Source organism: Anticarsia gemmatalis, chromosome 17 (genome assembly GCF_050436995.1).
Source record: "Anticarsia gemmatalis isolate Benzon Research Colony breed Stoneville strain chromosome 17, ilAntGemm2 primary, whole genome shotgun sequence".
Taxonomy (NCBI): domain Eukaryota; kingdom Metazoa; phylum Arthropoda; class Insecta; order Lepidoptera; family Erebidae; genus Anticarsia; species Anticarsia gemmatalis.
This window is the reverse complement of record NC_134761.1, coordinates 8,728,470-8,740,966: the sequence shown is the minus strand read 5'-3', so window position 1 is coordinate 8,740,966 and position 12,497 is coordinate 8,728,470. Positions and strand designations below refer to the sequence as shown.

The window sequence follows — 12,497 nt, the reverse complement described above, 5'->3', positions numbered from 1 at the left end:
AATATCAAAATTAACGATGATCATTACATATTTTTATGAGATCCGTTTTTTAACATCATCTGTAATTTTATGATAGAAAAATATTGTTAGTAACCAAAATTGCCAGAATCAATTATGCACTACTGACACATAATTATCCTTTATTAATATTATTATCTTTGCTAAATATCTATATGCATGAAAACAATAAAATAAATTGATAAATTACCTTTAAGCTTTCTGGAAATTTTCAACAAACTATGTATTAATATCAACTAGTTATCGAGTAAATAAAACTAACGTCTTCACAGCAAGTGGACAGCCGATCGATGTCTTTGAATTATAAAGTACCTAGTTCTAACTCGTCCGCGACATGATGTCTTAAGCAATCGTGCTTTACACCTATTGGCCGGTTAGTTATTCATATTAATTTATGTGAACCACCATATGAAAGTATAAAACCTTCATGGTTTCAGCGAAATGCTAATTCACACTGTCATTCTTTCTTTCATGTTATGTTCAGGAGTTTATTTTTCTTTTTATAACTTCCGCACTAAGAATCTTGCTGTTGTGTCGCGGGGACTTTTACAAACATACAAACAATGGACTCAAAGTACAATCAGTACCAAAACAACTATTTGTGGATCGCACAAATTGCTCCGTGTGGGAATCGAACCCACGCCGTTGCAATAGTAACGGCGTGGCGAACTTAACCACTGTGCTACGGAGGCTGTCAAGTCAAGTGACACAGTAGTTCAAGCTGCTTGATGGCTCAGCAACTGTTAGCTTATCTTCACCTGGACGTACTTTTAACGTGTAATTCCATAACACAGAGAGGCTCAGCTTATAAAATACTACTCCAACAACTCAGTAGAGATCCTTAGCATGCTCGATTATAATTAATAATTCTGTGAATTTCCAAAAAAATAACTGAAAGAGCTATTATCTAATAGGCTTCCGTCAGCTTCACAAGCCTTCGGGTTTACAGAAATTCGCACTTTCGCCAGATGCATCTTGAACTTTGCAAACGAGGCTCTGTACTAAGTGGTTGGACTTTCACCCATCTATTAAATATATTATAACTCAAGGGTGACTGGCTGACTAATATAATGATCTATCAACGCACATCCCAAACCTCTGGACGGATCGGGCTGAAATTAAGCATGCAGGTATCTACCTGCATGCTAAATTTTTATGTTATGACGTAAGCATACGCTAAGAAAGGATTTTGATCAATTCTACTACCCTAATCCTAACTAATTTAAATATACGCGTTTATTGTTACCCACCCATAGATCTTTGTTTTCTGAGAGCAGTGACAACTGATAGGCCTACTATCACTGCTGGAACAAAAAGTAAAACTCAACAACGTTTATCGTACATATAAAGGCCTATACTTAACAAGAGAGGGGTCCCATATGAGTTCACAGACACATCGCAATACGATTTTTCCTGTGAACGTCTGCCGTCTGATGTCAACGCAAAAGGATAACGATATCCATTGTAAGAGCAGTTGACGGGATATAATGGGAGTCGCGATAAGCCCTTTGTGCACGAAACTGCGTCAGATCACTGGCTATTTATAACAGTAATTATTTTGTAATCGCTTCGAATGAATACCCGGAACTGAACGTCTTTAACAGATATTGTTTAATAGAATAGGGAAATCAACGTGAGCACGCATTTTGAACACTAGCCATTGTAACCTGCGCCGAAACGTCAGGCATACCAGCAACGTCTTGTCGTTAATTCCACTAGTTTTTCATTATTTCATAAACATGTATAAAAGTTTTAAACTCATGGTACAGATATCTTTTCTAAAGGCGTTTAGGCCTGTTTCAATGTTCAAGGTCAAACCAACCGATCGTTCGTTTACTCTTACTTAACCAAGATTTGAACTTATTTTTTGTTAAATTCTTTACTCATCATTTATCATTTACTCGAAAACCAATTAAGAATGTTCGCTTTTTCATAGAGACGTGGAGATTATCAGAGGTATTTACATACTTTTATTTACATTACATAATGACTTTTGTAATGTAGAGAACAGAATAAACCTATTTCTCAAAGGATCAATGTAAAATGTAACAAGCTATACACAGATACTACATAATTGAATACGAATGTTCACTTTCTAAACTTTATAATGAAAGGGGTATGGCCATTGACAGTAAACTTCACACGTTAATTGATGTTCAACGAGTACGTGGAATTGTCTACAAGTTGCTACTCACTGGAGACAGTCACAGGCGTGAATATATTGACTCGTGAAGACAGGTGGCTGTTCCCTCGAGAGCACCGTCCTGCGTCACCCGGGGCCGTGTATCAAATAATCATAACAGCAGACTACGCAGCAATACTTCCATACCGTTTATGACGCCCTGGTACTTCTAAAGTTTAAGGCGCTGTGTTTACGTAAATATCATTTTATTCATTAAGAAATAAACGCAGTAGATGTATTGCTGCTTCCTTGTTTCTGTTGAAAATAATTGGCATTTTCTCATAGCATTGATTAAGTCACTAAATAAACTCAACAAATCGAACTTATGATGTCCAATTTAATTGTTATCAGCAGCGTAATTTAATACACAGTATTATACTTATTTATTCTAAAACTGCATTGTTGAATATTTATGGCTTGAAAACGTGACATAAAATATTATTATTGCCACCTGAAAGTCACCTCCTACTACCTCTGTATACTTTATGAGAGCCTGGTAACTTTCTTACACAACCTCTGAATACCCCATTATAGTAGAGATGAAAGGGGTTGATGTATTCATGGCATGTTTAACTTTAAGAATTCACCCTTCGCCTCCCAAAAACGAAAAGTACATTTTCAACGAAATACAGTGTTTAGAAACAGAAAATGAATCTTCTGTTGATCTTAAAACATAAATAATTTTAATAAAATGTAAAAGAATTTGCTGGAGCAAGTTAATGAATCTTTGTTTAATAGATAATGCCCTGCGAAAATGAAATTATGTTACCCAAAATAATGAGAATGTGCAAACTTAATAATGACCATTCTGTATATAATTTCATACAGATTATTTTCCTATTACAGGAAATTGAATTAAGCAGTGCAAACATACCCTGGCTTAGAATATATTGATTCTTATTACATTGTGTTAAGGTTGATATTAGGTAAAAAATTTAGTAAATGTAGTTTTGTTGGGTGGCCGCTCAGGCCGGGGTCAGTGAATTCGAATATCAAATATGCAACTTTGCAGACTCGCCCAAACCACTTACACCAATTGCAAATGTTGAAAATGTTGCTACATTATAGAGAAACTTGTTATAGCCCTGGGTACCGTCGGTTTGAAGATCCCACTAAAAATAACATAAGCTTTGCGACAATATTACTGAAAACGAATTATCCAGGAGTAAATTTTGAATTAGTAACTGAAGTTTAGTTTCTTATGCTGTCATCACGTCGTGAGTCCATTTCGCAGACAAGTGAGTGCATTGGTGGATAAACGATGCAAGAGCAACCTTTATATAGGACATTCTTCTGCGAGTATGACTTGAGACTAAATTCGTTCTGGAAATCATAGTTATTTACCTTAATTAGTTACTAATACATATATGGCTCTATATTTAAACCGTTACAACATAATATGTTAGTTAAGTATAGCTTTCGATTTCAAGGAACTTTCCCACGTGTAAAGTGAACCGTGTCGCAGTGAAATGCCAGTGGAAAGCATTTAATATGGATTCTTCAACGGTTCGGCCGCACAAAGACTAATTAGTCGCGGTATTCTATAATTACGTGGCCAGGTTACGCCTCGAGCGTGGAACATTAAAAATGTACTCGACTCACAGCTAACAGGAATTTTCTAGTCAAGCGTACGACAAAGTTGGGATTCTAGTTTTATACAAGCTTGTTTCAGCGGCTTTGTTCGTTTTTTTCGGAAATTCTTGACTACTTTTTACCAGAGATTCTACGTAATGAACATTTTCACCGTCACATAGACAATTAAGCTATTATCGGCTCTACTAGCGTGTTAATAGTTTATTGAGAAATGAAAAGAACAACTTTGGTTCTTTAACTATCATCTCTATGCCTAATTTTATGAAAATCCGTTTAGCATTCTTAGTTTAGCCATGAAAGCATAACAAAGAGACACTTTTGCATTACTAATAATATTAGTATGGTAGAAGGATAATAATAAGCGACTGCCTATCTGACATTCACAACTCAGTTAGATACCTGGGTTATAACACGATGCCCTTCGGTAAGACTGGTTGTCAGACTTTCTAGCTACTAACTTTTGACGACTGTCAAAGATCTTCGAAAATGTCATGGACCCACAATTTAACGTGCCTTTCGAAACACGGAGGCACTCGATATGTAAGATGGTCACCCATCCACAGAACAACCTCGGCAAGCGTTAACTTCTAAGATCGATCCGCGCGGTTATTGTTAACTGTGTTTGAGTAATTGTATAGTCAGAGTTGTATAATTTATTTCAGAATCCGCCCATTTTATTCCGAGTCGTGACATGTATCGATCGTGCAGACAAGAGTAAGTGATCTCTATATGGATCACACTCAAAGCAGATCGTGACTAAAGTATTCGTGTTGCCTTCACCGTAATCTGTGTCATTCTCCTTCGTATTGTTTATCATAACATTATGCCTATTATACCTGAACGAACGCACAGGTATACGAAATATACATTAGTTCGTTTATTTTTGTTAGCACACTGCAATAGGCTCATAATGACCGATGTTATTCGCGATTGTCAAGTAAGACTCTTCGACGCCCTTCGTACTTCGTATTTTTGTAAAAGTGTGCTTCTCGCCATCAAACGTAAAAGTTTGGCGAGTTTACTTGGAATAAACAATAATTGTAATGTTTATATGTACAAAATAAAAATAAAAAAGTACATAAGTTTTCGATACTCAACGGTTTTCTTCACCATACAAATAGGTGTCCATCATGTCATCCTATCTTTTTTTTCCGAGCCGCCCATAGCCACTTGCGCTCACCGGTCAATAAACGATCTGTGGGTTAAGCAACCGTTGGCGCGGTCATTCCATAAATGGTAGACCGCATAGTGATATTTGAACTGGTCGTCTCCGTGCTTCGGAGGGTACGTAAAAAGTCAGTCCCGGTTATAGTCTACCAAGATAACAGTCGTCAAGGCATGTCAAACATGTTAGACTCAACTATTAGCTTACTAGCTTTTGCCGCGACTTCGCTTCGTAGCGGATGCTACGTCATAACATATACCTGCTCGCCAAATTTCAGCCCGATCTGTCTTTCGTGTTCGAATCCTGAAATAACAAATATACTGTAAAAGTTCTAACGTGGCACAGTTTAGACGTGAGCTGTAACCGTGGCTTGGCTAAATATAGTCGCTTAGACCAAACGGTTCAGTGTTCAGATCTCTGCCATGCGAGCCATGTAACAGCATTCATAGTTAAGCATCAAGCCTTTATATACAGGGTGGCGTTCATTCTAGCACTCTTGAAGTAAACATATTTTAAGCGTTCTAATGAATTACAGACACAAATTATAGCGTAAGTGTATAATGTGTTTACATTCGTACATAGATCGGCATTTTACGGGAGTAAGTAGAGGACAGAAAACGCTATGTGTTACGTTCCTTACAAACTTATAACCACCACTCGGTAAACAATCAATGGGTAAAGCAAACTTTAGTACAGACTTTCCATAGATGGGTAGCTTAGCTCTATTGAGCTGAGCGTCTTCGTGCTTCGGAAAGCACGTTAAGAGTTGATCTTGGTTTTCGTCCAAGTCTTCGGGAATCACAAATTTTGCGTCTAATTGATAATTTTCAAAAATCTGTTCGGTAGTTTTTACTTCATTCGAAACACACGCAGGAGAATTAAATTTTTTAATGATTATAATTTTACCAGTTATCGGTAAACAAGAACTAAAAACGAACGTCCTATGTAAGGTGAGTGAAGTGACCTAAAAGCTGTAGGTACGTCTGGAACCTTTTAACTCATCTCAGTTTAGAAATAGACACCCGCGGAACAAAACGAATGCCGATGTCGAGACGTTGGTGTCGTAGCTACACTATTCTACACTATTTACTACCGTTTCACGTCGCCCTATTCTATATAACTTGATCGTTTTGAATTGAAACATACCTAGCTGGTATTTTTTTCAGGGTTACTTAATATTTCTTTCTATACATGCATGATGCAGTTCGGTTATACTTATAAGGTCGGGGAAAAAGTCTTTTCGCATTATAGTATGTATGAACTTGTAATGAAATCTCTTTGGCTTCAAGAATCACAAATGAGTACACGGTTTCTTTCAGTGAGTTCGTGAGGTACCCAAATATCGAGCTTTTTTGTGTCGAGAAAAGATTTTATTACAAGTTCAAACATACTATAATGTGAAAAGACTTTTCCCCGACCTTATATATAACTTGATCGTTTTGAATTGAAACATAGCTGGTAATTTTTTCATGGTTAATATTTCTTTGTATACATGTCATGTCAGTCACGAAAAAGGAATTATGTAAGAATCCTACCAAGTCGTTCTCTGGGTTCTGCCTACTCGTTTTAGTAGGCGTGTTTTTATGTATTTTAGATTTTGTCAAATGGACAAAAATACTTTTGTTGCCTTGCTAAAAAAATGCGACGAAACGTTTAAAAAAATAGTGTCATGGCTCGGTGCTTTCGGTGGCTAGATTTTGGTAGATACATACAGGCAGATACGCGAGCAATATTAGTACCAAAAACAATATTTATGAATTGGTAACAAAAGTAAATGTACTTAGTCCAAAAACGGGTTAACATTCTTTTAAAAACACAACAACGCAATTGCATTATCAAAAAGGAGTAAAAGAAAACCGGAAGGGATGTGATTACGTCCTTTCTCATTTAAAGCAACGATTAAAAAAGATTCTGAAGTCAAGATAGTATATTAAATACAAACACGGTTCATTTTATTTATATTTTGATAAAAAAGCAAGCCAATTTAAACCTACATGCACGTGCGATTTTTTTTTCAGCTTGTAAAATCAAAATCAAATTACACTTATATGGTCACATACAGAAGTTGAATTTACCGTCAATTTGGAAAATAGGGCAAACGAGAAGAGCTGACAGATGTTTTCTGTCTATCCATTAATTATGTAAGGAGCTACCACCAATAATATCCAACACATTTGGTACTAATTAGTAACACATCAAATACTTAGTACTTGTTGGAAGAAAACAGCCGGGTCCTAACTGAGTGAGCAGCCTCGTGAGGCAATATCTAGGTCTCTTTTCTTTCAGACCGAAATGAGCGGGACCGAGATATTGCCTCGCGAGGCTGCTCGCTCAGTCGGGACCCGGTTAATTAGGAGGAAATATGTGGGTAGATACGGAGAAGAGAAGAGGCATCATAAGAGCATAATGTGTAAAAGTAGTGGTGAATGTAGCTAACTTTGTGCTCTGTTTCAATTTGTTATGAATAATTAATGATACCCGATCTTCTACGACTTTAATTCCTAAAAGAGTGTTTTCTTCAAAAAATTTACACGTTTTAAGACGGTGTTATCCTAAATTTATGTTTAACCAGTGAAATAGTTGAAAATACTCGGAACACTTTGTGTTTTCAAAAAATCCTGTGAATTATGACGATAGAAATAGTATTCGACAGTTGTGATAATATTAGTATGTTGTGTTTGTCGTCAGGTGAGCGGCTAGTGTCGAAGATGAAGTGGTGGGGCGATGCGCTGGGGCGCGGCGCGGGGGCGCAGTTCGCGCGCGTGGGCCGCCTGCGCCGCGCCCTCGTGCTGCTGGCCGCCGCCGCCTGCACGGCCGCCGCGCTGCTCTACTGGCGCCAGCAGAGCGACGACCGCGCGCACCGACCGCTGCACGCACTCTACGCGTACGTATACCCACCTATATTTTTTTTTGTAACGTGGCTAATGTATTAAATATACACCTGCTGTCTGGGTGCAGTGCAGGGTTATCCGGGACTCTCCCGCCAGAAGGGCAGGCATACCCGCCAAACCTCCACGTGTATCCTCATGGCCGCTTGTGGCGGCGTGCGGCGGGATAACTGCCGAAGCATGTACCGCAAGCCGTACGCCATGCGTATGCCCCAATTTATATGTCCGTCACAGAGGCTGCCTACAGCACCCTTTTTCAACATGCCGATAGGCCGGACACAACAGCCCATCGGTACCCTCGAGAGGACCTGTTAACTGGACGGCGATATCCCCATAGCCGCCGCCCAAGTACAGCCAACTACCTAGTCTACGTATACTACACTTATTTGTATTTGACTAAAACTGATCAATTCTCGATTACAGTGGCGTGGAACCTCAGTGGTCGTGGGTATGTCGCAACTACCGCTGCGAACGTCTCCTCGCCTCGGAGACGTCGACCCTGCAGTCTCTGGAGACGTGCAACATGCTGTGCGACTCGACGCAGCTGTGGCCGCAGCCCACGGGCCCGGTCAGCCTCGCCACCGCCGTCGTGCCGGTCCGCGCCGACGGCTTCTCCCTGCAGGTGGTCTCCTCACCGTCGCGAGACGTTTCCAACCTGCTCGCCGAAGCGTTCGAGTTGATGAAAGAAAATATGCGAGTGCTCGAACGAAACGCAGCGGCCGAATCTCGCCAGAATGATTACGGTTCAGTGCGTGACGTAGTCGTCAAAGTCATCGTCAACGGAACCGCAGAAACGCGTATGCGCCTCGACACCGACGAGAGCTACAAGCTGTCTCTGAGGCCGGGGAAGAAATCACTCGTCGCCAAAATCACAGCGCATTCGTTCTGCGGCGCGCGGCACGGCCTCGAAACTCTGTCGCAAATAGTTTGGCTGGACCCTTACGCCGCCTCCTTGCTCATACTGGAGGCGGCCACCGTCGTGGACGCACCGCGCTTCCCTTACCGAGGCCTATTACTCGACACCGCTAGAAACTTTTTCCCTACAAAAGATATACTACGCACGATAGATGCGATGGCCGCATGTAAACTGAACACGTTCCACTGGCACGTGACGGACTCGCAGTCGTTCCCCCTGCGCCTGAACAGCGCGCCGCTCCTGGCGCAGCACGGCGCGTACGGGCCCGGCGCCGTGTACACGCCGGACGACGTCAAGCTCATCGTGCGCCACGCCAAGGTGCGCGGCATCCGCGTGCTCATGGAGGTGGACGCTCCCGCACATGTGGGCCGCGCCTGGGGCTGGGGGCCGGCGGAGGGGCTCGGCCACCTCGCGCACTGCATCGAGGCCGAGCCCTGGAGCGCGTACTGCGGGGAGCCGCCCTGCGGACAACTCAACCCGCGCAACCCTCACGTGTACGATCTGCTCGAGCGGATCTACAAGGAGATCATAGAGCTGACGGAGGTCGACGACCTGTTCCACCTCGGCGGCGACGAGGTGTCGGAGCGGTGCTGGGCGCAGCACTTCAACGACACGGACCCGATGGACCTGTGGCTCGAGTTCACGCAGCGCGCCATGCACTCGCTGACGCGCGCCAACGGCGGCAAGGCGCCGGAGCTGACGCTGCTGTGGTCGTCGCGGCTCACGCGCTCGCCGTACCTCGAGCGGCTCGACTCGCACAAGATCGGCGTGCAGGTGTGGGGCTCGTCGCGCTGGCCCGAGTCCCGCGCCGTGCTCGACTCGGGCTTCCGCACGGTGCTGTCGCACGTGGACGCGTGGTACCTCGACTGCGGCTTCGGCTCGTGGCGCGACTCGTCCGACGGCCACTGCGGCCCGTACCGCTCGTGGCAGCAGGTGTACGAGCACCGGCCGTGGACGGAGGAGAACGCGGCCGGCGCGGGCCCGCTGGGCGGCGGGCCGGGGCCCGGCGCGGGCGGCGCGGCGCCGTGGCAGGTGGAGGGCGGCGCGGCGTGCCAGTGGACGGAGCAGCTGGGCGCGGGCGGGCTGGACGCGCGCGTGTGGCCCCGCGCCGCGGCGCTGGCGGAGCGCGTGTGGTCGGACCGCGCGGAGGGCGCGGCGCCGGACGTGTACCTGCGCCTGGACACGCAGCGCGCCCGCCTGCTGGCGCGCGGGGTGCGCGCGGCGCCGCTGTGGCCGCGCTGGTGCCAGCACAACCCGCACGCCTGCCTCTAGCGCGCCGCCCCGCCCGCGCCTGTACATAGTAGTCCGTGACGGTTAGCGTAGGCGAGTAGCTAGTGATTGTACAGCGCTTCTTGTTATCGTTCGCATCGGCCGACTCCGGCTCGACGACCGGGCCGATCGGGGATGCCGTCGTCGAGCCGCGAGCGTTCGATCGTTATTATTCGTATGATGCTAGGTGTAAGTAGTTACATAATAAATTGTGTTACATAGCTAGGCCGGTGACGTATATGTGATAAATGCTGTAAGTTATTGGAGTGCGGGACGCGCGCCGCGGACGGTGGGCGCGCGTCGCGGCCCGATCTGTTGGAGTCGATCGTGTTGTCACGGATCGATCGACTCGTTATTTTAACACGTTGAGTTTTTGTTGAATGTAACCGATATATAAAAAGTGTTGATTATTTCATCAATCGAGTTATAACTTACGTTACATTTGAATATGTGAAGCTCGGTCCCAAAATATATCAATCGACTCGGTCTCGCTTAAGGAGTGCGTTAGTGAGCTATAAACGTTACTAGAATAAGTGTGCAATAGAAAAATGTGATTATCGTGTAGTTCAGTTGACTGAGATATATATGTGTTACCGAAAAAATCCTCAGAATCAATTAATTGGGGAAATATTAATAGTTATTAAAACATAAATCGCTGTACTATTCTGAAATTACAACTGTGATTATATGGACCTATTATATCAAGTGTAAATCCTATTCAATTACTATGAGATTGTTCCGATAACAAACCCTTCAACTTAAAGTATTAAGTAAGGTGTAGACAAATGATGTAAAATATTTACACAATTATCAAGCATCGGTTTTGTAGTTGACTTGTTGTTAAGGAAAATTGTGGATTAATTCCGTGAGCCCCATGCGTGAAAGGCTTGTCGACGTCGAAATCCTCTCTAAAGTTCAGCTAATAGATATTTCTTCGTTTACTGGCACATCAACTTGGACTTATACTACTTTTTAACAGAAAGGGTGTAAATTTTGTTAGTTTCTATATATGCAGGCGGAAATCTCCGGAACCACTGAACGTAAATGAAAAATCTTACACCGTTTGAAAGGTACATTATTATAAATGTGTATAGGCTATACCTACAAGGAAATTTGCCAAATCGGCGAACGGCTGGCCGCTAGTAGTTAGTAAAATCGAACTATAATATTCATATTACTTTGCTGAATAAAACTGAGACTCAATTTAGGTGCACGTAGTTACGTACATCCAAGTAACCATTGTCAGAATGTTTCAATATGTACGGTGACACGTGCATCTAAACTGGATCACAATTATACCAACCCTCTTATTCATAAAAATATATGAAGTTATGAAAGGCTTATAAAGTGTTTTGTTTCTTTCACTCTTTAGCGAAATGAAAAAGAGAAAACATATTATAGTAGCTTTTTAACTAAAATAGGTTTATAGTGTGTTTATGAATAATAGGGAAAGTGTATAATGATACGCACACCGTCGATATGACCCCAAAATATCGGTAATCTATTAACTTGAGTGAGATTCAGCAACGCATAGTTATTTTAACAAATATGTACTTGAAAATAATTGTTTATAAATGTACGAATAATTAACTAGTATGTAAGTAACGTCGCAATCTGGGCGAAATAATAATAAGGTATAACGCTCCTATCAAATTACAACAAATCTACTATTATTTTTAACCAATCAATACATTTTGAACCATTATTTTTATAGTTGAAAATCAATTTATTTTGTTCAATATAGCAATTTTGAAACGATTATTTTCGTAGTTTAGTTTTGGAACAGTATATTTTTTGATTAACTAATGAGATTCTTTGTAAATAATGCAATTATTTTGTATATTACGATTTTATTTATAATATTATTTATTTTGATATCTTTAAGTTTACTGTCTAATAGAGAAAATAGGTAATAACCAAACCAGGGAGTAGGTGTAATGTCATTGTGTGGAATACTTTTTCTGTTAGTGAGCTTGAGATACAATACAATTCCGTTGCGCACGATTTTCAATCAACTTACGTTTTCTTAATTTTTCTAATACATAAAGAAACAGGAAACGTGTCAATTCGTAGGACTACTCAATGAAGAGTGTGTTTGTTGCTAAATTAACAGAAAAAGTATAACAACGGCCGCAGCTTGTACAATTTGCAACTATGTGTTGTAAAACCAGCATGAATGTAAAAGATAACTGATAGATAGCCCGTAATATTAAGTGGAGGTTTGAGACGTTTATGTACTTGCATACAATATATTATTATGTAGATAATAATTTTAATGCATTGCGTTATTGAGCTAGATTTTTCATTCCCCGATAAATGTGACGAGTAAACAGGCACAATTTTGTACATTTTGTATGTAATGTTTGGTGCTATAGTAATTTTCGTGGTGTACTTCTATGAATTAAACAAATCGATGAAATTTTCCTTTTGTTTTTATTCTAACATTTAACCCCACTATTATCAAAT

The 12,497-nt window shown here is 41.8% G+C and overlaps 1 protein-coding gene across 2 annotated transcripts in view; it reads left to right on the top strand.

Moving 5' to 3' along the window:
• fdl (beta acetylhexosaminidase fused lobes) overlaps positions 1 to 12,450 on the top strand; it is a 107,435-nt gene extending 94,985 nt beyond the window's left edge. For both annotated transcript variants that reach the window (XM_076124825.1, XM_076124824.1), the window contains 2 exons: positions 7,647 to 7,842; positions 8,270 to 12,450. In XM_076124825.1, coding sequence (XP_075980940.1) covers positions 7,667 to 7,842; positions 8,270 to 10,034 — 1,941 coding nt within the window. In that variant the 5' untranslated portion in view covers positions 7,647 to 7,666 and the 3' untranslated portion in view covers positions 10,035 to 12,450. The remainder of the gene's footprint in view (positions 1 to 7,646; positions 7,843 to 8,269) is intronic.
• Positions 12,451 to 12,497: the final 47 nt, after the last annotated feature.